This window comes from Trachemys scripta, chromosome 7 (assembly GCF_013100865.1).
Source record: "Trachemys scripta elegans isolate TJP31775 chromosome 7, CAS_Tse_1.0, whole genome shotgun sequence".
Classification (NCBI taxonomy): domain Eukaryota; kingdom Metazoa; phylum Chordata; order Testudines; family Emydidae; genus Trachemys; species Trachemys scripta.
In genome coordinates, this window is record NC_048304.1 from 11921006 (window position 1) to 11946857 (window position 25852).

Below are 25852 nucleotides of genomic sequence, written 5' to 3' on the forward strand. Positions count from 1 at the left end.
GAAAAGGAATTTGTCTTTTCTCTTCTGCCATTACAGATTCGAGTGCATCCAAGAGCTTTATTGAATGAGGTGACTCAAAAGAACACTGAACTCCTTTGGGATGATCACTGATAGAACAATAAAAACATACTGACACTACAACTGTTGGATGAAGAACGTATGTGTTGGATGACAGAGCATCTATGAGCACTGTGGGCAAATTCTGCTTTTTGCAGTCCCAGTGAAGTCAAATAGGCAGTGAAGTCACTGTGGATGTGGTTACCACGATGTAGCTACAAAGGACAAGACAGGGCTCTTTATTCCTTTCCACTTTCTGAGATGATTAGAGATTGTAAACAAGAACACACACAGAACACAAGACCACAAAGCAAAATTAGGAGCTGCTGCCGCTGCTGACCTCAATGAAGCAAAGAGTAAAATGGTAGAAAAGTTAAGGTCACAGGAGGAGAGCAGAACTGGAAGGCATCAAAAGCTTCAGGCACTGTGAATGAGTTGGGCTGCCAGAGTGGAAAAAGCCAACCTACTAGTTGTGAGCTGGTATGGTGAGAGTGCAGTAGTATCCTTTGTGATCAGACCCATTCTGAAGTATATGGAGTTGTAACAAAAGCTGAAGCAGTCTGCCTCGGTAATATACTGAATTGCAACATTTCCCATCTAAATTTAATATCCACAGATTTTTTTTTCCAAAATATTTGCATAGCTACAATATAAGCGCAACTAACAACATCTGCAATAACATCAAACCTTTTACTTGTTTGAATAGTGTGGCCCAATGTAACAAATGAATAGAGCAGTTATTTTAGAATGCTATTGACATTTTAAATTCTACAATGCAGGTTCGATTTCTATATAGTTCAGCTTGGTACTTTCAATATTTTTTTTCCCCTTAAAGAAGTGACCGAAGTACAGTTCTAATTTAGAAGTTAGAGATTATCATACAGCATTACCTCCGAGGCAGCCAATGAATGAAAGCAGGAACAACTGTTTCCACGGTAGCACCATCTTCAATTCCAAAAGTTAGTAACTCTTATCCAGCCGCAGTCTTCCACGCAAAGCCTTTAATCTGTTAAAACAATATATACACACAAAGTATAATCACGGGATTCAAATGAAAACCTCGTTTCCTTATGAAAGCACTTTTTAATAATGGCAGATGGAGTCACTTAAATCCTTAGAAATTACTCTCTTTTCTATTTAGGGCTCAATCATGAGCCATAGATGAGCACAAACCTATAATTAGAAGTGCAATATAGCACAGCGTTGATTGGAAATCAAGAAAAGCACACGGGCACGCATGTGAGTTTGTTCCCCCTGTGTTCATATAAATAGCACGCTAATATAAAAACAATAAGGCCCCAATCCAGCCATGCAGGTGAGTATGTTCACACTTCCAATCACAGTCCGATTTAATGGGATTACTTGTGCACAAAGTTCAGTATGTGCTTTAGCTGCTTTGCTGGATTGGGGTCTAAAACTACAGACACAGATTACATGGGGTGCAAAGAATAGCAGAGCTGCTCAGTTTTAGAGGTGGTTTGAGATTCTCTCTCCCCGAATTTGTTTCCACCCCTTTCTCTCTTTTCACTTCCTCATTCCTCACCACCTGCTATTCCTGCCACTGGAAACGTGGGAAAACTAGCCAGCACCACACCTCTCCCTAGAGTTGGTATGACCTTTACGCGTTCCCACCTCTGTCTGACTCATGTGATAAGAATGGGAAACCAATCCTAACTCAGAGGAGCATAGGAGAGGTAAAGGAAAGAACCCTCCACTGATCTATGCTGATCTCATTAGCATTGGGGTCTCAAGTACTATCGGAGGTTACTTCATTTCTGAGTATGAAAAGGAGGCACAAGAGGAAAATAGCAATGAAAGTGAACCAGCGTCCAACCTACTGTTACATGCACAGCTCTTATTCCAGTTGTATTGTCACCATTATGCTGGTAATCATTGTAACACATGTAAAAAACAATGAAACTGATGTTGCCAAAGTTTTACTTATGCTTATGTTGCAGAATTTTGCACTAAGGATACATACCCACTTATGTAAAGGTTGTGGAGGGGAAGCTGGAGATTTAGCAATTGAGCAAGAAACAATTGGGGTCTGTTGTACCTTCAACAGGCAGTTTGGGACTGCAAGATACATTTAATAGTGTCTTCGTCAGGTTTCAGCACCAACATCCCATCTGAGATGAACAGGGCAGTTTGCAAGTCTCAGAACTATTATTTTAGGATGTCTGTACACTCTGACAGACAAGATCCCATCAGTTTATTCTCTGCTTAGGTGTGGAAAAACTGTTCGCGGCAATAAGCAACATATTGTGTTCAATATGGACATTAATTTAATGTTACCAAGTCAAGCATTCAAATATTAGGTTGCAAATGCAACCTTGATTCGGTCCACTTGTGCGCATGTATTATGATACAGGATCCCTCCCTCATTCAGGGCATAAGATGAAGATGCTTTAGGTATGAGTCAGGGTTGTATAGTGAAGGAGACTTGTCTGTAGGACCCATTTCATTTGGTGCAGAAGTTGGAAGGTGTGTAGCAAATGAGGCAGGGGGCTATAAGAGGAGAAAGGATGGTGCTTGACTGTGCAACTGGTGCTTGAGTGCCTGACTGTGCAACCTTAATAACGTTCTTTTAACATAGTTCATGTAACTTCCTAGGTTTCTTAGGGGAAAAAAAAACAAATTCCATCCTGTGGCATCATATTGACATCCACATGGGGCAGCAGCAGGAACTTTAGATCCACCACAGAGACGTCTGCTACTTGAACTAGCAGAATAATTGACAGAGGAGTAGGGTGTCATCCTCTGTGTGAACCAGCACTAGCGGGGGAAGGGACACATCACCAGTGGCTTTCACAGATATCTGCTGAGAGCAGACGAATGGTGAGACTCAGGAAACTTGGGTTCCAATCCATGCTCTGGAGGGGACTAGCCTAGTGGTTCACAGACCCTTCTGCCTCTCCCCCCACCCCAAGCTTTATCCCTTCTGCCTACTCCCCGCTAACCTGTCCCTGTCCTTTCTCTTTCCCACCCCTGGCTTTTCTTCCCAGTCCTAGTCTCCTTGTCTAGCCAGTTCCAGTCCTGTCCTCTCCCCTATCCACCCTGATTCCTTGTCCCCAGACTCTTTGGCCAGCCAGTCACAGTTGCTTCCTCTCCCCACAGCTCCTGTGCCAATCTCAGATGTCCCTAATCCCCCGCAACTGGCCCCAAGTCCTCCCCACTGTTTCCCTCACCAGCTTCAGTCCCCCTGCCTCCCTGTTCCAGCCTTGACACCACCACCCCCAGTTCCAGTTTCTCTCTACTTTCCCTCCCACCCCGTGTCTCACTAGGATCCTTATCCCAGTTTAATCCTCTGAACCCCCTGGGCTCAGGTGTGCTCGGTTACTCTGTGGGAATGATGCATGTGCAGTTTGGTCAGCAGCAGGAGCTGAGGTAGGTTCGAATGGGCTCTGCAAGGATGCAATCTTCAGAGATTTCAGAAACTCTAAGAAGTTCTGCTGAGCATGTGCAAATGGTGACTTTTTGCAAAGGCTCATAACTTGGTCATATTTGAGTGGATTTTCCCAGGAATACCAAAAGGCATATCCCTGATACAAAGGCTCCCCGCCAAATTTCAAATTTCTGCTCTAAAGCATATGGCACTAGAGCATCTCAAAGAAAAGTTTTCCAGCATATTTGAAAAGGGCAAAACAAAGTATTTCCCCCTATCCTTGTTCTCAGAAACAGCTCAAACATTTTGGCTGAAATGTTCCAAGACAATTTAGCCTGAAGCAGACACCTGGTGTGGGAAATTTCAACCCGAATAGTTAAAATTTGGCAAAGCTACACAAGCAGCTGAAAATTTCAAGTAGAAAGTGTTGAACAACCTTAATAATATGCAGTGCTAACAGCCTCACCTATTATAAGCTTAGATCCTAACAAACAATTCTCCAGCAAGGGTTGGATTCTGCACAAAGCCCCAGGCAAGCCTGTGGAACAATTGCCCTCCCATATATGATCCCTGCAGAGAACCTCCCTTCCCATTCACAATTGCATAACATCTGTGTAGCAACTATAGCAATTGTTATGCAGTTCGGGCTACATTCTCATACTCTGACATTAAAAGCAACTTACTCCATGGGTTGTCCCAGTGACTTTACATACAGAGCAAGGTGCTGCTCAACGTGAGTAAAGGTACCAGAATGTTGTCCTATCTTAGGAAAATATTTAATGCATTTTAATGATTTTTAAAACACTTTAGAAGTTGGAAGTTAGGAATGTTCCCAGCAACTCTCTGTGGACCACCACTCATCCATGGACCACAGTTTGAGAGCCACTGATCTAAACTATGGTAGGTACCATGTGTAGGTTAAGCTAAAGTATGAGGAAACTATTTACCACACGGAGAAGCAACTAAAGTTTTAGGCCTTATACTATGCTCCTCACTGTGGCATCTGAAAGCAGCCAGATAAGTATTACCAATGCATACGACTCTTTGTAAGACAAAAAAAGCCTAGTAACTCTTTCTACCTCTGAAGCTACAAAATTAAAATCAGATGTAGGCACTGAAGGTACCATATAAATGATCACAAAGAGGCGATCCGTTCCAGTATTAATATTTACAGTTTTAAAACCAAGAAAAGAATCTCCTTAAAAGAAGGAAAACCAAAACTTTTTATTCTTTTGTTGCAACAATGTATTCGCATTGTGTTTGCCTTTAAAGTATTCCCTAAATTCAATATATATGTTGACAAGCACATCCTTCCTGATGTCAAGCAAACTGAAAAACTGGTGACCAAATCACAAAATCCCAACCATGCTGCTTTAGGACTTCCTGTTCTTTTGTGGCAGATACTTTCTGTACTTGTCATGTACCATGACGTACTGAATTTATGCTAGGGAAGGCATACTTACCATAATATATTGAAATGCATTCACAATTGTAATGACATGGAAGGAATTTGAAATTCAGAATGGGCAACAGCTCAAACATTTGAGCGTACTTGACTTAGAGCAATCTCCAGTAAAAATGAGCAAAGGGATTAGGCTTTGCTTAAATTCTATTGATGTGACAGCTGCATGACAAGCATATTTTTTTGTGCGAGCCAAAACCCTGAAGCAATTTTGTGTGGCAAGAGAATTTACTACACATTTGACTATTTCTCATGTCTATAAAGGAAATCCCCAAGCCCCATGATTAAGAAACAAATACCGCTGGAAACATTAAGTTATAGAAGAACCCCCTTCGCATCAAAAACATGAGAGCTATGAAGCACTAACTTTTGGCTGGGTTGGACCATGTGGGTAGAGGGTGAAGTTCTGGTAGGCGGAGCTGAGTCAAGGCCATGCTTTTTCCTCCAGCATACATATCAATGATCCTGATTCACTACTGCTCCCTGGTGGCACCTCATCTGAGTGGTTAGAAAACAGAGCCCATCACAGCAGCAGCTGTGGCCGGGAGAAAGGAGGAACCAGCGTAAAGTTAGCCAAGTGGGAGAGCAGGTGGCTAGCAAGCAAAGAAAAGGAAGAATGGGGGATGCTTCCTGGTATGGGAAACTTTATTTGTTTTGTAAATATGGGGAAGAAAAGGTCAAGGGAGACAAAGTGAACACTGTGGGTATGGGGTTCCTATTAGGCTGAGTGTAGGACAGAGGACAGGGAGATAGGAACATAATTCATTTGGTCCCCACCGCTCAACATGAAAGCACTCACGTTTGTCTTGGGGGTTGAAGAATGCTTTTAAGACTGGCAGATTTGAAATTAGGCCCACCATGCCAGCTATCCTTGGGAGATGTAAAAGCCCAAGAGGGGGCATGCAGGTGGTAGGACACTGTGCATTGGTATCTCTTCTGCTTCCTAGCTCTGTTCTTGCCCGTCAGTGGAGAGATTGAAATTTACAAGAATCCTGAACTCCAAAACTCACTCCCCTGACAAAAGAACAGCACCAGTGGAGAGAGTGGAGGGACAGTAAGTGTGCCCATTGGCGTACTGCTCATGTTAGCACACTGGGTTTTATCCTTGCTGACTTGCTTAGCTGAAATAATATCCATGCTGGAACCCTGCTTTCTGGAGTGATGAGAGCTTTATACCGTATCAGCCACCTTCTAATAAATCTTACAGGGATTATGATTGTGCCTTTCAACTTTCGAAACTTGCTTTTCCATTTAGCAACAGTGATTAGGGACACATTCTTATGATGAAATAATTTTACTAGTCATGTAAAATTATACACTGTACAGTTATCCTAAAAAAAAAAAACCCACTGTGCTATGGCACTTTTAACAGACTGGAAAAGGGAACTTTTAGATAACCCGGAAATGGTTGCACGGATTCTAGAACTTTTTTAAATACTTCTGGACAGAGCAAAGCATGAAAACTGCATGAGGTCCCAAAAGCACTGTTTTGAGGAAGTTAAGAAACTGAAATTAGAGTTTTAGAAAGGACGACTCATTCTAAACCTTGACTATAGTGTTGCACGAATACCTGTAAAAAGTATGCTAGCTTGTCAGCTAATTAACCCTTTGGAGCTTAAATGAAATTGTCATACTTTGTTCAGTCTGCCCAAAAGAATTTTTTTTTTCTAAACTTGGCCATCTCTGTATTACATAAAAGTTCACTTCTCCAGTGTTTCTGCTATTCAAAATGTCGCACTCCTTCGAATATTGTAGCAAGGTATAATTTCCTGCCATATAATTGTACATCCATGTCTACTAAAAAATAATTTCTTCATATGCATTCATTATATATTTGCATGCCTACTTCCCTTTCGCAATAACCTCCCAGTAAAATCTTTTGACAAATAATGAGACATCATGGTAATAGTCTCTTGAAACTCCTCCATTTCACCAAAAACAACAGTTTTCAGATTTAAACAGAGATGTTCAAGAAATCTGTGCTCTATTAAATTTGCCAGATCAGTGCACTGTTGTTCTGCATATTAAAGGGTTCTAGACGCATGCACATCACATAGCCACTTTGTTCCTACAAACTAAAACTTTTAGGCACAGCCCTGAGTTGGAGGCAGAGCAGAACTACCCCACCCAGTGGTTGATTGGGGAAGGATTGTGCTTTTAAGGTCAGGGAGAGGTGTGTAGCATAGCCTGCTAGACTCAGTATACATAACCCTATCTGAAGGTCAGTATGGAGGGATGTGAGGCCCCCACTTCCTGTCATGACAAAAAGAAAATCAGTCTCTCTTAAGCAGGAGGCATTAACTGAAGAAAGCAGCTACAATTACTACAACAAACTGGCTTCCACACAACTCATGTTCCAGCTTTGTCTTCCTTGTTTACCAGGGGCCACATCTCGTCTGGAACCCTGAACAGCACACGAGACCTTTCAGCCAAATAATATACAGTACTTTGTAAACATCATTATACCTCCCACGTGTCCCTTGTGCAGCTCTGGTCATCTCCAAGGCATAGAGAAGGAAACATCCTTGCATTTCTTTTAGGAGGGACTGCAACTGCCTCTACATGGGCCACATATGGATAAGGGTCAACAACAATCCAGCACTATTATGTGTCACAAAGTTATTCTCTTTCCCTCAGCTGAGTAGCAGACACCAATAAGGGGAGAAGGAGAATATTCTAGTATGTATTTCAGTGTAAGTTTCACAAACTTGGGCCAAATTCTACTTATTTAGGCCTGAGTAGGTCTATCCAGGAGTATGTCAAATGTACACCTGTGACACTGTACAGAATCCACCTCACCACCTCTATTTGCTCTTCACTCCATAGTTCTCATTTAATGTTCCTGAAAAGTCAACTAGGGAATAGCATTAGCTTAAATGTCTTTTGTACATTACCTAAGAAGGATAAAGGGGGGAAAGCCTAGAAGTGACAGGACACTCCACTAGTCACAGCTGCAATTGTCCTTCTCCCAAGCCTTATCTTGTTCTCCTGGCTTAACTTCATGTCTGTGTGACCCTTATTGTAATTCTTCCCCTTCTTTGTCAATAACCAGGTTTTTAAAGATAGCAGGATACCAAAAGTCTTTGTTGTGTGTTTGCTCTCAATCTCTCTGTCCCTGCTTCCATGCTCTTTGCTGCTCCTTTCTATGAAGAAGAAACATTCCGACAAAACATAAATCCCGATTGGTTGTTTTTCTTTTCTATTGTGTACACTTTTAATGTGAATTCTATTGCATGAGGAAACTCTAGGGAGCCATTTGCCCGAATAGCACACTTTAAGAAGGTTTAGCATTAGTGCACCCGCAGGGCCAAAATTCAAGTCAAAGGGTTTCACTGATGCTAACAGAAGCAGAATTTTGCTCAATAGATCTTAGTGGGACATTGACAGATAACAGCGTATCATGAAAGTGTATCTGGACTTTTTCCCCACCCACATCTGTCAACAAAATAGAGTCTATTCTCAAAAGGTAATACACGTCATCCAAATTCAAACTTTGAAATAAGGGTATATTCTTATGGCATTAAACTGAACGGCGTCTTGTATTTATTGTTTTAAATATGTTGAGGTATTTTCATTGGTGCCTGTTCAATCTAGCCCAGTTTTACAGTGATTGTGTAGCTCCAAAGCACTGTTAGAGAGCCATCTCATTTCACCTGCTATTGTTTCCTCTACTGGCATTTCAATTAATTCTACTGAACAAGTATTTGCTCACTGAGAAGTAGTGAAGTAAACCTATCATTAAGATGCTACTGGAAACACTGTGCCTGCAACTGACAATTTGTACATCTGTATTTTTGAGGAAAGATGGGAGAATATTTATTAATGACTCTACTAAACCACAATAAGCAACTTTGGCCAAAACCAATAAAAACCAAGAATGTTCAGAATTACAGCTGAATCTCTGTTTCTAACTCTTTTCCATTATTAGCGTTTGCTGGGGTCTGAAATATGTGCATCATGTACTATACAATCTCTTCTGCAATAGCTAAAGGCAGGAAGGGGAATTATGGACAGCACTGCCTTGAAATCAGTGTTGTGTTTCAATTAGTATTTCACAACATCTTGTTTTTTGTCACAATCTTATTACCAAAATATTTTTCTTTGTATTTAATAATGGTCATTTTGGGATTTCAGCTTGTTCAAACAAAGTTTCCAGAATCGGGTTTAGGAAGGAGTTTGAAAATAAAGGTTGCATTTGACATAGAAAATTGGTTTGTAAACATGACACTATACTAGGTGACTTACCAAAGGAAAAAAAAAAATACCAACACACTTTCACAGAGAAATTTGTAATTTACTGGACAACTACTTTCTTGCTTTTCTGGAGCTTGAAAATGTGACCGCTAAATGCTCAATACCAGAAAGCAAATAAAGATAATCGAAAATGCACCCTTCTAAAAAGAGACCTCATGAGTCCTGAATTTTGACTGCTTAGGATTGGCCATATTGAAAGGTATAAACAAGATTGTGTTTGGGAAGCTTATACACATAACAGAATAAGTCCTTTATGTACTTGATGACACTGTGGTGGCTTTTTAAAAAGAAAAGGACATAAATACGTATCCCTCCAGCAGTGTTGTTGGTTCACATTTCTGTGGATAGACCCTCCCTATTTTCAGTTATCCAGGACAAAGGGGTATATGTGGGGATGGGTGGAAGGGTAGTTAGTTTTATATTTAGAAATCATTTTTCTTTGTTAAAAGACAGACAATGGGTCAGATCATCAGTCCCTGTGTGGCTGTACTGCTCTACCCTGAGTGGTCCAGAGCCAGCAGTCACCTGTATGCCGCACACTCCCATTGTCTCTGGGGCAGACAGTGTGTTGGAGGACAGGGCCAGATATAGCTATCTCCCGCCAGCAGAATGGTCTTTAGTGTGCCATTCCTTCTGAACATCCCTTGGGCTCTTTTAAATTATGCCTGCCGCTGGCTCAGCCCCAGGATTGGGGGAACAAAAAGGTGACAATCACCTTTCCCCTCGCAGGTCCTCCACAGAGAGCAGCTCTGCCAGAACAGAGGATACACCATACTCTGTCCGCATATTTTTATTTAAACATTCAGCATTACAATAAGCTGGCTGCTCAGAAAATCGAAGTGCTCTAGGTTTGTGAAACATGTGGCACTTTGATACACTCTGCTGTGAAAAATGTTTTCATCGTTATTTAGTTACTTGTTCAAGGAATAGGAGCATCATCACCATGACACTGAGTTCACAGGTAAAGTCTGAGAGATTTACAAACATACGGGGGGGGGGGGGGAGAAATCACTTTTTTCAGTTACATATGGCATGATTACCCAGCTCATGAAAAACTAGCAGTTTGCCTCAGACTGTTGATTGATACAAGTTGAGGATTCTGTACATTACAAAAGGTCGAGCTTCTTTCATCCTTAACAGGAAGAATAAACATGTTTGTAATTTAAAGCTCCAGAAAACTACCAAAAGGAAATTTTAGGTAGCCCAGCATTAGTCTGTAGAAGACACCAGCTTTACCGGATAGCGTGTCTTGGAAGTTGAATAATTTAACCAGATTTCTTCCTACGGCACCTGATGCAAGATGTACAGCAGACTTTGTAACCGTGCAATAAGGTGATCTACAGCAAATTAATAATCCTTTGCCCACTTCTAGCAGCTTTCAGTCAAGGATCTAAACCTGCTTTGCCAACGTTAATGAATTAAGGCTCTCAAAACCCCTTTGTGAGGTAGGTAAATGTTATTAGGCCAAACTACAGGTAGGTAAACAGACGCACAGAGAGAAGAGTGACTTGCCCCATGTCACCTAAGCCCCAATTCAGAAAATCACTGAAGCAGATGTGGAACTTTAAGCATGTGCTGAAGTCCCACTAACATCAAAAGAATTTGAGCGCACATTTAAGTGTTGTCCTAAATAGGGATGTTTTCCTGAATCAGGGACATAATGGGTCAGTGACCTGCACTCAGGAGGTTCTTCAAGCTCCCTGCTTTATCCATTAGACTGCATTCCTTCCCTAGTCTTAGTAACTCATGTGCTATCAAAACTACAGGTGTAATTATCTTTGTGTTATTTAGAATAATGCTGACACTCTCCGAAACGTCTCTTTTTTTGATGCTGCGTCTGTGTATGCACCGACAGAGCTGTCAAGTAAAATTAAAAAAAAAACAACCTACACCCAAAACAACCTCTTCTGGCCTCCATGGGCTGGCTCTCTCTAACATCAGCGTTCCATGATTATTCCAACATTGCACTTGAGGGAGAATATCATCTGTCATATATTTTCTAGAGTGTTGTACATATGTCTGCCACTTCCATGATCTCTTTCCTCCGGGCTTTTACAATTTAGTATATAACCAGAACTGTCACGCTAACACACATTTCTCTCTTCAACCCATCTTCTCTTTTTCAGCCTATTTTATCTGATAATTAACCTAATTTTTCCAAGAGCTATTTGTGCAGCTGAAGACACACACAAACAAACAGGGACGAGCCAGCCAGGCAACAATTTCCAGAAACACTTCCTCTGCAAGAAACTATTTTCAGATGCCAGATGCTCTGGGGGCTGGTCCTTTCAAGACTGATGCAAAACCATGTCCGTTCAAAGCACGTTTCTCAAACTGCATGTCCCAGTTACCAGCTGGCAGGCAGCAGGTGTTAAAGAATTAAGTTAAATGGCCAGACTCCACATTCTTCACATCTTTGGTCCATTCTTTGCCTCTTGCCTGATGTCGTACGGGATCTTCAGTACCCAGTGAACTTTGTGGGACTCATTTTCTTCTGCCTTCTTGTCCAATAATTTTGCTATATCTTTTATTTCACTATCAATAGGGTAGCTTTAGGGCCCTATTCAGCCAGTCACACATACAGACTTCCTACTGCCACCAAAAAGAATAGTATACAACAAGAGCAATCTGGTGTGTAAAATTCTGGCTCCGCTGAAGTCAATGACAAAATGTCCATGATTTCAATGGAGCCACGACTTCACCCGTCATCTTTAGTGTTTAACTAGTTGAAAACTATAAGCAGTCACACAAAAATTCACTTTTATTTTTCTTCTCACTATTTGATTTTGTCCTGTATGTTGTTCGCTGTTTATAGAATTTATGACATTTAGTTTGTTTACTTTTAAATCTATTCAGCATCTCTTCTCTTTTTTTCTAGTGATAATTTAATGTCATCTGCAGTACTAGGGCTCATTTTTTTCCTCTTCTATTTTAGCTATTGTTCAATGAACTCTCTCTTGACAATATCCAGCTGGGTTCTTTGAACTTTTGATAACCTTGCTCTTACTCTTTTACACCAGTATACAGAGTTCAACAACTGAATAGCCTTTTTTTTTTGCCTTGTCACTTGATTTTCTGATCATTCTGGAGAAATACTGGCTTGTATTTAAATGTGACTAACATTTTCTGTATTTCTGACCAACCTTTTTTTAAAGTTTTTCTATAAGTAATTCTTCCAGAGTCCCACTTTTATTTTGCTCTGCTTCTAAAAAATAGCCACTCCACAAAATCTAATTTTTCCCCTCCTTCACGTAAGTTGAACTACATCCTGAAAAGTCAATGACCCTGCCGCTCATTTATTTAACTTATTGTATCCTATGGAATCACTTTGTTTAGACAGATTTTCAGAACTCAATGATTCCCAGAATGCTCTGAATACCCTTGTAGGTAGAGGGGAGACTGAAATCCTGGTGTCCCAGTCCAGGGTGCGTGGACAAGGAGAATTCTTGCTCCACATCTTGCTCTTCACTTTCTTCTAATTCTCGGGAACCCCATCAGCCCAGAACCCATAGGCACATTGCACTAATTGATCTTGGCCAGTAGTGAGAATTAACCTAGGTGGATTTTCACACTGTGCCGTCTACAATCCTCCCCCCAATCTCAGTAAGGTTCATTATGAGGCAGAGACAGATGGGGGAGCGTTAGGTAGTATAGCTGAACAAGGCCTCCATGCAACTGACCCTAGATCCTGCCGATCTACTGAAGATTGGTGTCTGAGTCTGCTGCCATTTCCACATGGGGAAATGCTTACCACTAGCTGACAGACCTCACCGGGGTGCCATGTTTGGATCCAAGGGCTAGATCCTGTGTGTTTCTAAGACCACTAGATTTGAGCAGTATCAGGCATGGTCTCTGAATCTAGCCTCTCTGGCTCACTCCTGGAGTGCAGACGCCCTGTCTGGTACTTCTTCTCGGAAGTGGAACCTGGGAATTGAGCTGCCCTATGCTCAAAAACCAATGCTAACCTCCCCTCCCACTCCACCTCACACTTGTGGGTACACTGGTTTACAGTTTAACGCTTCAGGGACATATAGTCCTGTCATGAGTGCAGGGGACTGGACCAGATGACCTCTCAAGGTCCCTTCTAGTCCTACAATTCTATGACATGTAACAGATAAACCAAGGACCACAAATGCTTTGCAATGCAACTTCTTGTACGCGTGCATGCACACGCACACTCTCTTTATCCAGGGAAAGCACAGAAGACTTATTGATCCCTGCAAAAGTAACAAACAACTACATGCAAAAAACTTTCCTGCCAATGTCTTCACCCTCTGAGAGCCTCCAGAGTTTTGGACAGGCTTTCCAGAGTCTTAAGACCCTCCTCTCCTCCTTCCCAGTTTTGCCTTCTTGTTCTGATGGGTAAGAGCAGACCTTCTATACATTTCCAGTCCCCTCTGTCATGTGACCCTCCTGGTCAGCCTCAAATTCCCCCTCAGGTGATCAAGGTTCCTCCCACTGGGTAAGTCATTGCTTGATTACTACCCACCTGAAGTCCAGACTAGAAAAACAGGTTTCTTGCAGCTTGGACACCCTCTTTAGCATACCTACTGAACTGCCAGGGTGAACTCATTTCCTGTTAGCGAGCCTTCATGGCTCTGAATTGTTCATCCTCTGTGAACACCTCTTGGAATGCCAGTCTTTTGGACTCCATCTTGGATAAGAGGGAAGACACAGGATTGTCTTACAACCCAATGCTGCTCACAAAACCAAACAGAGTTTGTAGTTTGATACAGATACACACAGATATACACTAAATTGTGACACTATCACAAGCATAGGAGTATATTTTTAGTGGGCTGCTGCTGAGTGCAAAACACACCGATTAAGACAAGGAGAGAATATTTCTCATGTTTTTTGGGAAAGAGTCTAAAGGTAAATCTATGGTTGGGAATACCCTAAAGAAAAAGGAGAAGAGTAGCATTACAACATGAGATATAAATGGGTAGGAGAAAGTAAGAACATGGTTTTAACTGGAAAAAGCATACAAGGGTTAGAAATATTGTTGATTTTACATTAATGAGAACTTGAACGTAATTCTTGAAGGAGAAAATGAGAATGTGTCCTTTTGGACGGAACCATTTCAGAATTTTGAATAATTATTTTACATGCACAGAAAAGCCAAGTTTAATTCTGTTGCTATATATTCTCATAATTTTGGAGACAAACAGATCCTCGGGAGTTTAGAAATATTCTTCTGAAAACACTAACAAAGGGCAAAAAGAATTGTTGATAATGTTGTGCTTTGGAAATACACACACATACATTTTTCAGCCTTTTAACAAAAAAAGAGACTGATATGTTTCTCTCTAAAATTAGCTGTCCAAAAGCTAAGTCCCTCGTTTATTAATTATTTTGTATACTCTGAAAGGACCACAATGTGGAAGACAGAGAGAGAATGCACATAGGGAGATTCAAGGTGAAACAAGCAATTTAGTGGAGGGTCTCAAGATATGACTTTGGGTGGCAAAAAATAAAATCAAATACAAACTCAGTAGTTCCTCATAGTTGGGTATTTATTTGATATATCAGATCTGGCTGATAAATTCAAGTTAAACTTTCAGCTTGTACCGGAGGAATTTGTAGAGTCACTGAGTCTAAATTAATCAGAAACTCCAGGAACTCAAGAGAGCTACACAGAACAAGAACTGATTTTTCTATATTGATCACAAATCACAAAGCAGAAAATAAATTGAGGGACTGACACTAGAGGTCAGCATGTCTTTGGCAAAGGGAAGAGATTATTAGAATCTGATCTTGATAAATTATGAGATGAACTCACAGCCGAACGGTAAAATAATATATACACAGGACAATACAAGAATGAGACTCCATGACTGAATGCCAGGTGTCTGTCAGAAATTCGAAGCAGTAGATACTTATTTTTCGGTATTATGTTCTGAAAATTTCTCTGGCTAGAATAAATCCAAGTTTATTAAAAAGATTTCCCTCCCCGCGTTGCACCCTCTCCCCACCCCAACCACCTCTCTAAAATACTAGGTAACGGGGGCAGATGGTGGTAGAGAAGTGAACTGGTTTGTAGAAGAAAAGCTTTGCAAAGTAAATCAGCAAGAATTAACTGTATGGTCTTTATTTTACAAATATAAAACTAGATTTCTGCCCTTAATTCCAGCTTTCATTCCATAAACTTTGCATGATCCAAATCAGACAATAGCAAGAGAAGCAAGTCCTCTATCTTGGAGACGCAACACATTTTAAATTGTCAGAACACTTCCAAATCATAGACCAATAGAAAGTAGAGGCCTAGCCGATGCCCCCACCAGTGGAGAATTATTCACACAATATTTCCTGCTTCTCTGTCCTGCCTAGTTTTAAGTGTCTCCATTCCCTCCCACAGTGGGATAGTCCACGGTGCAACAGATCTCACTATTACGGCATTTTCTCTGTATTCAGTCTAGATTTTCAATTTATTGATTTTATCCAGAAATTTCTATTTGTTATAGCTCCTTGCACCATCCTAAATAATTCCTTCTCCCTCCTTGCTATTTACACAAACATTTGTAGACTTACCTTTCTACCACCTTCAGTTATCACTATGAGTTATTCATATTGGGCCAGATTCTTACCTGGCGTACCAGTGCACTTAGTTCTTTTAACATGTCTTTCTGAGCCAATCCCTCTTCTTTCTATTGCTATGATTTCCCCTAATTCTGTCTTCCTCTCCAGGAAGAGATTGCTTACCTAGTTTAGTTTTTATTAGTGGGAAAGGGTGGATTGCGCTCACATTCTTTCCAGTGAATAGACAGTATTTCAGATCACAAAATTAACGTAAGTGAATTCTCGAAAGGGGGTTCTGTTGGTTGAAGGAAAATAGTTCATGTACATTTTCAACTCCGTGCACTAACATTTGTCCATAAATAGGTAAATCTGGAAATAAAGGTACTGAAGGTGTTTAAGATGGGAAAGACTTGAAAACAAACAAGTGGAAGAATTTTTAAAAGAACCACCGACTATTTAAAAACTCACATACCTGCTACTGACAGAAATGTAAATAGATCCCATGCAGCTGAAACACAGGGACTCGATGACAATTAACCAATTATAATCTCAACAGATTGAGGAAGACTACCACTAACTGTATACAAGGTAATATAATGGTTTACTAAAAAAAAAAAGGGGGGCGGGGGAGGTTTGCGGGAAAGAAATACTAGATGCTCTGGTTCCTTTGGGGTCTCATTAGATCTTTACTCCACAGCCACATCACAGACTCACTCATTAGCAAGCAGCCTTAGCAGGTAGCAGTTGTGGGGTTGCCTGTGGCTTACTCAGCGAGCCTATCCCAGCAGGGCTCTCTGCTGTAGACAGATCATTTTGATGAAGTTGAACAGTAAACATAAAAAAGGGCGGACGGAATTTTAAAAAGAGACTTCAAAAATGGCAAGGACAAAACAGGAGTAAAATCATCTTCAGTGTGTCATTAGCAGCGACTTAATCAAAATGTAAATCAGAGGAGAGCTTTGCACCAGCAAGACTGGATTTGTTTAAAAACAAAAACCTCCAATAGGGAGCTAGTAAAAATTAAACATAAAATTATATTAGCAATTCTCTCACACTATTGCTTTGTTACTGTCTGTTTAATATATACTCTACTGTCACTGCTGCTAACTTGGCTCATGCCTGCCTTATCTATTATTCTCCCCTTGTGCACTGTCTAAGCCTTAGACTGTGAGCTCTCTCAGGCTGGAGGTTATTTGTTTGTACAGTACCCAGTACAATGGTGGCTCCAATCCTTGTTTGGTCCTGATACACTCCCACAATAGAAAGAATAGTAATAACTTCCACCCTCTTTATGTAGCAATCTCTCCATTCATGATGTCATGGTTACTGAGCTAGCTGAACCTCTGACCCATTCTCTTGTGTCTCTGAGTGTACCCCCCCAGGTGTTACGTCTTGTACCTCTACATTTCTGGGGTGGAACCCCTGATTCTCCCATGCGTAGACTGAGTGCTAGGCTTCAGTACTCTGAGTACAAACCACGCTTACCCCCAACAGTTCCTACTGGATTCGGTACCTACACTTTCTCTCTCCGGAAGTTCGTGACTAGTGGTGAATATAAGTGAATAAAAACTGCCTTCTAACCCAAAGTATTGTTTAATCTTAACAGTAGGAACAAAAGAAAAGAAAAGAAAAGAAAAGAAAAGAAAAGAAAAGAAAAGAAAAGAAAAGAAAAGAAAAGAAAAGAAAAGAAAAGAAAAGGAGTTTCAAAAAATAAAAGGTCTACATGCATGTCTATCTATCTATCTTCCGCCAGGCCTCTAACCTCTGGGGGTCTCTCATTCCCCAATAGTCTCTCTCTCCCCTGTCCTTGAGGCTCTCTTTAATCCACCCAAAGAGATTAGTTCTCTCAGCCTATGCACTTGGACCAGCTGCCTAAAACCAGTTCGGTGAGCTCCCACAGTGATCAAGCCAGAGCATCAGTGGCTCTCTAGCATCTGCGAAGAATTGTATATCAGGATATAATCTTGAAAGCATAACTTTTCTTTAACAATTTCAGAATTGCTTCCCCAAGGGGCAGTGGTGCCATGCACATCCTAGGATAAGTGTCAGGTGACTACTATCAGTTAGGTGACAATCAGAGTCAAGACTTGAGCCCCAGGTGTGTGCAAAAATACCACTAATAATAATAATAATAAAAAGGTAGAATCTGTGAACTTTATGAAATGATGTTTTTTCGGGAGGGGATAACTCCTTGCTCAGAATGACTCCATTTTAGGATCACTCTCTACCCCAAGGGTCAGCAACCTTTGGCACGCGGCCCATCAGGGTGATCTGCTGGTGGGCCACGAGACATTTTGTTTACGTTGACCATCCGCAGGCACGAACCGCGGCCACTGGGAGCTGCCTGCAGACGGTCAATGTCAACAAAATGTCTCGCAGCCCGCCAGCGGATGACCCTGATGGGCCGTGTGCCAAAGGCTGCAGACCCCTGTTCTACCCCAAACTACCAAATTTCAAGACAAATTTCAAGAGTAAGCATGCAGATTTAGGGCACTTTGCAAAGTTAACATTTAAACATAAAGGTCACTCTACTATAATATTATGTGAAAGTACTGTATGAAATTAGGCAGCAGCAAGTGCTTTTTCTATATCTAGAACCCTAGCACAGTTACAAAAGCTGGGCAAGACTTACTTGGTCCTGCCTCAGTATAGGGGGCTGCACTAGATGTTCTCAAGGTCTCTTCCAACCCTACATTTCTATCCCACAGAGATGAATACAGCCTGAAACAGAAGCTCTGAGACATGCTAACTGTTCCACTAATTTCAATGGGCATTCTCATCCCCCTCGCCACTCACAGTGCTTGTGCACAATATGCACCAAGAGTGCCGGTTCTCAAATAGTCACCCTGGTCTCACCAACCTGTGCTTGGAGCATGGCTTCCCCTAGGTCTGTGCTCAGCCCCTCCACCAGACGCACTAAAGAAGCAAGGTCCTTACCAGCTCCCAGCATACAGACAGCGGGGCAGGAAAATGGGCTCAGACCCCTCCAGATCCCAGCTCACATGAGGGGGTTCAGGGAAACAGCTCAGCCCACTCACCCAGAGGTTTAGGAGGTCCCCTACATCCCAACTCATATCAGGGAATCAGGGAGATGGGTTCAGGCCCCTTCTCCCCAGAGCGGCAGGCCATCAGATGCGGATACACACAGGAGGGGGCAATGTGAGGCTGACAGGTAACCCCATGCTCAAATGTCCCCATATTTGGACTACTAGTCCTACTCCATACCTCCATGAGACATAGCAAACTTCAGGGCAATCTGAGTGTTGATTTTAGCACATTGTAGCACAGTTGACTGTTCAATAGAAAGGGCTTCTCAAACTTCATTACAGAAGCAGATCTGGCACTCCATTAGAATATGCATACAATAAATCTCCATAGAATAGTCATAAAGTATTACAAGCAGCTGCAAATCCACCATAGGTGGAAAACAATTGTTTTGAGCATAACTATTGTAACAAGTAAGACAACCTGGGTTACTTTAGGGCAGTTGAAAGTTACAGATGCTTCGGGGCTGGTCAGCTCATGTGTAACAGGCATCAGATTGCTAACTAGATCTAGATTAATATTTATCTGCAGTAACAGTTTAATTTTAAAAATCTGGGATATTACATGCATGATATTTATGACCCTTTTCTATTCTTTTTCAGTCAAAATTCACAAGGAAATCTTTACAAAAGGATCAAACGCCGATAACAGAAAGAGTGCTTGCATATAGGTTCACGCTAGAAGCTTTCACATCACCATCTTCAAATTCTTTGATTTTCCCTCTCCCAATCAAGCAACAGAAACCATGCTGTTAAATATAGCCAAACAGTTCCATGCCATGAATAACAAATAATTAGTCAAAGACATAGTCATAGAAAACAGCTCATGAAAAGTATTTGAAACATGTTCATATAAAAGTGTTCCATCAAGTTCGACTGAAAAAAAAAGATTGGTAAAAATCAACTCTACAGACAGATAATTTGCGAAGAGAAAAGAACAACCCATACAGCAAATAAGGTATTTGCAAGGGTTGCTGCAGCTCACCCAGATGCACAGATGGTAGCGAAGATGTTTCTTTTTGAGCTCAATTAGAAATACCCGTGCTTTAGAAAAAGGGGGAATCCAAGTTGTATCCTTGTTGCTTTTAGGGACTACTGTCAAATTCTGGGAAGTGATGGGTCCATTCAAATGTTTATTTCCTTGGATCTATGTAACTGGTGTCTTGTATCATTGTCGGAATCAAGCTCACTTCCTCTTTTCAAAGTAAAAAATTTCTTTTCCCTCCTGGGTGGCCAAAATTACACTTCAGTTTCATCAGGAAAAAAGAAAAGTGCATTAACCTGAAAATCTGAAACAATGTATTTCTTTCTCTCTTTTTTTAAACAGGAGAAAAGTCATGTTGCTCGTGGCAGTACTAGAAATGGTTTTACTTACAAAGAAAAAGCCACCTTATCTTATAGAAAGGAAAGTTCAGAATTTCTCACAAAGGGTATTAAGAAGTGCTGGGGTTTATGCAGAATAATTTAGTAGGCAATCTCGCACCTGTTCTGTTATTCTGATTACAGAAAGAGGAAATTAGTCGACCAGTCACAGGAAGACAAGCCAAACCAGTACCACAAAACATCCAGGCCTAAACTACAATATTGCCAACCTCAAAATCATGAGTTTGACACCAAAAAAAAAAAAAATCACGAGATTGGCCAAAAATACGTATTTTTAAAGAGATTAAATTACGTTTTTAGTTTTCTTTTCTGATTTTTTGAACTCACCTGCCCACTTCCAACATGTTTGCTAACTTTTGCCAATTTATGCATGGAGGGGTGCTGGAACTAGGGGTGCTGCCACACCCCTTGTTTGAAATGGTTTCCATCATATACAGAGTTTACAGTTTGATTCAATGGCTCTTAGCGCCCCCACTATACAAACTGTTCCAACACCACTGTATCTATGGGTGACATAATTTTGACCCTAGTGCAAGAGCTCTGACTAGAGGACCCAACAGATCTCAGAACTCCACTGTGCTAGGTACAGGACAAACATATAATAGGAGAGTGCCCCTTCCCCAGAAGGATTTACAATCTAGTGTAAAGCTATGTGAGGAGATTGTGAGGTGGGAGCTGGAACGCTTCAAACTCATTTTGTATGAGACCACCAAACATCTATTACATGGGAACAAATTTTGACCCCTTTAGGATTTGGCTGAATTCTAACTGGTGTCCTACGGATGAAAGGCTCTGTCTGCCCTACAGCAGGTACAGGCCAATAGTTACATGCCTTTGAGAGGAGCTCTCTTTCTAAAATTAGAAGCTTATTAAATTAAGTTCTGAACTTGTTAACATTTATACAGGCAGGATTTTCCACTCCCCACACACTCTCAAACACACTCTAAAATAAGGTGCCACACCCTGGTTTTGAAGCAACAGCTCCCATTAACCAAAACTCAAAATATACAAATCATTCAAAAATTACAATTCTTTCAGGTGGCTTATGCTAACTTTTATATATTTCACATGGGTCATCAGCAGAGTCTGTACCTGCAATGTTTAGAGCCCGAGCCCAGGCCCCTTCCACTTCAGCAATAAGAGTAACCAGCAGGGGGAAGCATATTGTTAGGTGCTGGGCAAAGTTTTTCATCCAAAACTTTTTCAGCGAAAAATGGGGATTTGGTGACATAAAAGGTTATTTAAATTAATGTTGCTTTTGCCACATTGTTTTGGCTGAATAAGAAAAAAATTCTAGGGAAAAATGTTTCATTCAACCTAAAATAAAAATGTGTCTTCAATTTTCCAGAACTGCCAGTGAAATGAAAAATCAGTTCTTCACACAGCTCTAATGCTGTTAGCCTACATGCACCGGCCCATACAAAGAGATGCAACACACTTTGCGAATGGGTTACACAACTATTTGAGACACAGAAGAGGATCATTGGGCATCAGGATTCCTGGTTCTCTGGGACCAGAATGTGGACACAACATAGGCAACTGCAACATCTCCCCACTATAGGTCATCTGCAGGGACCAGACCATGAACTCTGGATGCAAAATCATGAGTCTGCCACGTGAGCTAAAGAACTAGGTCTCCTAGCATGCTGCCAATAGCAGAATCATAAACCTCTATATGTTCCCTACCCACTAGGGACACTGAGCCACACTATGTTAGTGTGGGCTACACACACGCACCTAATTTAGCATAATTCTTCTTAAAGGCAGTGTGACAGAGTGGGAAAGAGTTCTCATGTTGGAAATCTGGGTTCTAGTTTCAGCTTTACTTGGGGTGACCTTGTGCAAGCTCTCATCAGTTATCTTACTTGCAAAATGGGTGAGTGGCAGGTGCTTTTCCGAGTGCAGGAGTGTGAAGCCTGGATTATAAATACTGTGAAGAGAACTAAATATAAATAGTCAGTGCAAGAGCTGAGACTACTAGAACACATGGTCCTTAGGTTTGCTGTCAGTGCACTTTCCTCTAAGTGACAGGCTCTCTCTTTCCTCTCTGCCTTCTCCCCAAAGGGCACGAAGGCAGGAGATTGTTTTTTTTTTTTTTTAATTCAGAACATCATCATGAAGTCAAGGTAAGACAAGATAGCACTGACAGATTCTCAGGAACTATCAAACAATCAGACTCATAGACTTTAAGACCAGACGGGACCATCATGATCACCTAGTCTGAGCTATTGCATATCACAGGCCACAGAACTTCACCCACACACTCCTGTAATAGACCTCGATAGGTGGATTCACTAGAAGTCTTTAGGAGTCTGAAATAATATTTGAGACCTTACGGCCCTTCACCTCCTTCTCCTAGCCAAAAATGAAGAGCTGGAAGACTAACTCTGCTATTGTAAAATAAGATCCTCTTACACTGAAGTGTCAGCACAATTGAACTGTGATGCTAGAGAAACACATTCAAAAGCTTTTTATTTTAAAGATAACTATAGGGCATATGAGAACATACCTCTAAGGCTGTATTCCAATATTACTTTATAACAGTAATAAATTTAGACACACACCCCTTAACACCTGTGTGGGTAGCACATCCTTAAATAGTCTTCCAAAAATGCATTATGATACAAACCTGCACCTCTCAATACACTTACGTGTTTAGTTCATTCTATACATTCCATTCAGAGACTTGTTTGGTAATATCTACATGAAGTTACAGATCCCAGCTGAAATCATCATGCCCTTTTGACCACATAACCATGCTCTTGACCACTAAACCCTCTCCTCTGGGATTACTACCAACATTCTAGACTTCAGACCAGCCTCAAAAGAGCCTTATTTTTTTCAAAAGAACAGCCTTCCACAAAAATATATCCTCGGTTACTTTCAGTCCGCTATTCCCATCACTCCTGCTTCTCAGGCACTGCCTATGCAACTTACCAATTTCACACCACCTTTCGATAACACCTATAAGGTATCACCTTTGACTGAGTGCCACAGCACAGGTACAATCCCCAGAGATATTTTTTTTATCATCCTTAAGGACAGAATATTACGAATTATCCCAGAAACAGGCTAAGACTCAAAAAGCATGCTAAATAAAACCAAGGTTATTTGAAAAATCAGAAGATCAACAACGATATCATATCTAAACTATACCATATGTACCGTCATCCTCGACAGCCCTCTTACCTGAGGTTACAGAAATAAAATAAGTAAATATGATGCTTGTACCATGAGAGTTCTCTCTTTTAGGCTGCCAGAATCCTTGATAACTTTCAGCACCACAGACTTGGAGTGTCAGCCTGTGAGGTCAGTGAGCTTTCATCTCTGAAAGTAGGATGAATGTCTATCAATTATGCTCTTCAGGTTAAAATAATGTAGCCATACAAGCATCTTTTGGATTAACATTTGGAGAGTAAGCTGTTTGCTTTTATTACTTACAGGCTCTTCTGTGACCAACTGCAAACAATATTTTATTTGCTTCCCTGGGCAGACAGTTTGGGTTCCTATCTCCTGTAACCTATCATTTCAAAAGTTGCTTTTATTTGCATAGTTGCCAACTCAAAATGCATAATTTTCCATTGCATACATAATCTCCCTTTGATATTCTGTGGCTGGAATGAAGTTAATTTGTATATCTTTTCTTTTCCCAGCCTGAATTAAGATCGCATTCCCCTCAAGGTGTCTGTCCTCGCCTAGCGGACAAATCCTTAGAAAGCTAATTAGTTTTTTACTGACCTGACTCAGAGGGTTACCTAAAGCAATTTGTCAGTAGCTCAGTGTTCATCATAATTCGGAAAGGGGCTATATTTTCAATAATTCCATAACTCTCCACAATACCACCTAATTCAAATAGGATTTCTTAACAGAGTTACCCCAATCTGTCTCCTTACTTCCCCACAAAGTAGAATTTCTTCCTAAAATTACATTGGCCTAAGGTACAAATCCATAATATTTAGTCTTGGACCTATGAGAGCTTTAAGTTCCAATAATTGGAAGCCCATTTACACTAAAAATGGGAGATTTATATCCTGAGAAAACCAAGAATCCTCATTTGCTGATAGGATAATGATTTCGAACTCTGGTATGAGATTTTGTAGTCACTCTACCACGCATAAAAGAGCTGTTTAGTGAGAGTTCTGGGAAATATATTAGTTATCACAGAAGATTAGGGTTGGAAGAGATCTCAGGAGGTCATCTAGTCCCCTGTTCAAAGTAGGACCAACTTCAACTAAATCATCCCAGCCAGGGCTTTGTCAAGCCAGGCCTTAAAAACCTCTAAGGATGGAGATTCCACCACCTCTCTATGTAACCCATTCCAGTGCTTCACCACCCTCCTAGTGAAATAGTTTTTCCTAGTATCCAACCTAGACTTTCCCCAATGCAACTTGAGACCGTTGCTCATTGTTCAGTCATTTGCCACCACTGAGAACAGCTGAGCTCCATCCTCTTTGGAACCCCCCTTCAGGTAGTTGAAGACTGCTATCAAATCCCCCCTCACTCTTCTCTTCTGCAGACTAAACAAGCCCAGTTCCCTCAGCCTCTCCTCATAAGTCATGTGCCCCAGCCCCCTCATCATTTTAATTGCCCTCTGCTGGACTGTCTCCAATTTGTCCATACCCTTTCTGTAGTGGGAGGCACAAAACTGGACACAGTTTTAAAAAAAAGATTTAAAAACAAAAAGATTTTATTAATTTCAGTCTGATTAGGTTAAATGTTAAAAAATATATAGCAATATTTTATTTAATAATCTGATAATGACAAGGAATTGACAATGTATATAAAACACATGCTTATATTTGAAGAAAGATCCCCCCTGCTGCCTCCAAACACATTAATACTTATGTTGAGCAAACCATGGAAGAAAAATCACATTGCTATCATTTTATTACACATGACAAGGATGTCATAATTCAAATAATATGTGCAAGAAATTGTCAATGCATAAATACATCTTCTCTGGTTAATTGAAACAGCTCGCCAAACATAAAATGTGACCTTCATGTTATATTAATCATTTCCACAAAAAACCATCATTTGCTGGCAAAAGCAATCATTTCACACTTTTTTTTTCCATGGGAGGAAAAGGAACAAGTCCCAATTTCATAACAATGATTTGAGGATGGAGCACAGAAGTGCTTCAGCTTCAATTACACCCCTCCAGTCAGAATGCCATTAAGGGCCCTCAAGGCTCTCCATGACCATTTAGACTTGACTACTTTTAAATGGGAAAGGCCTCCAGACTATACATTTTAAAAGATTTAACACACTTTAATGCAGACTTTTCTTACCAATTTACTCATACAAAAAGGGATAATTTTTCCTGAGTTATAGTTCAGAATTCTCATTGCCGGTTTGTGTACTAAGTTGACTCCCCACTTTTGTGTAAATCAGAGGGGAATCATGACAAGGGGTAACAGTTAAAGTATTTTGTAAAATCCCCCAAAAGTTTTAATAATAATCCTAATTATAGAATATGGGCCCTGTATGAAAGAGGAACCTAGGAAGCTGGGTGTAAGAATGGGATCTGCCAAAGAATCTTTCTTTAACTAGGAGGTTACTTCCAGCAGGGATATTTCTCTCTATTACTTTCCCCCTCCCCCTCTCTGCCTTTCCTCCTCCCCCATCACTTGATTTTCTTGCCCATCTCCATTTCTTATAGCAAGGATTCCAATCCCCAAAACACTACCCAAATCCCAGGAAAACCTTGTGTCCTCTGTCACCAAATTGCAACATACCTGCATTGCC

The 25852-nt window shown here is 40.9% G+C and overlaps 1 protein-coding gene across 2 annotated transcripts in view; it reads right to left on the reverse strand.

Annotated features, from left to right (window-relative positions):
• LOC117880759 (contactin-3-like) overlaps window positions 1-25852 on the reverse strand; it is a 226248-nt gene that overhangs the window by 162136 nt on the left and 38260 nt on the right. For both annotated transcript variants that reach the window (XM_034777204.1, XM_034777203.1), the window contains exon 2: window positions 948-1063. In XM_034777204.1, the coding sequence (XP_034633095.1) occupies window positions 948-1002 (55 nt within the window). In that variant the 5' untranslated portion in view covers window positions 1003-1063. The remainder of the gene's footprint in view (window positions 1-947; window positions 1064-25852) is intronic.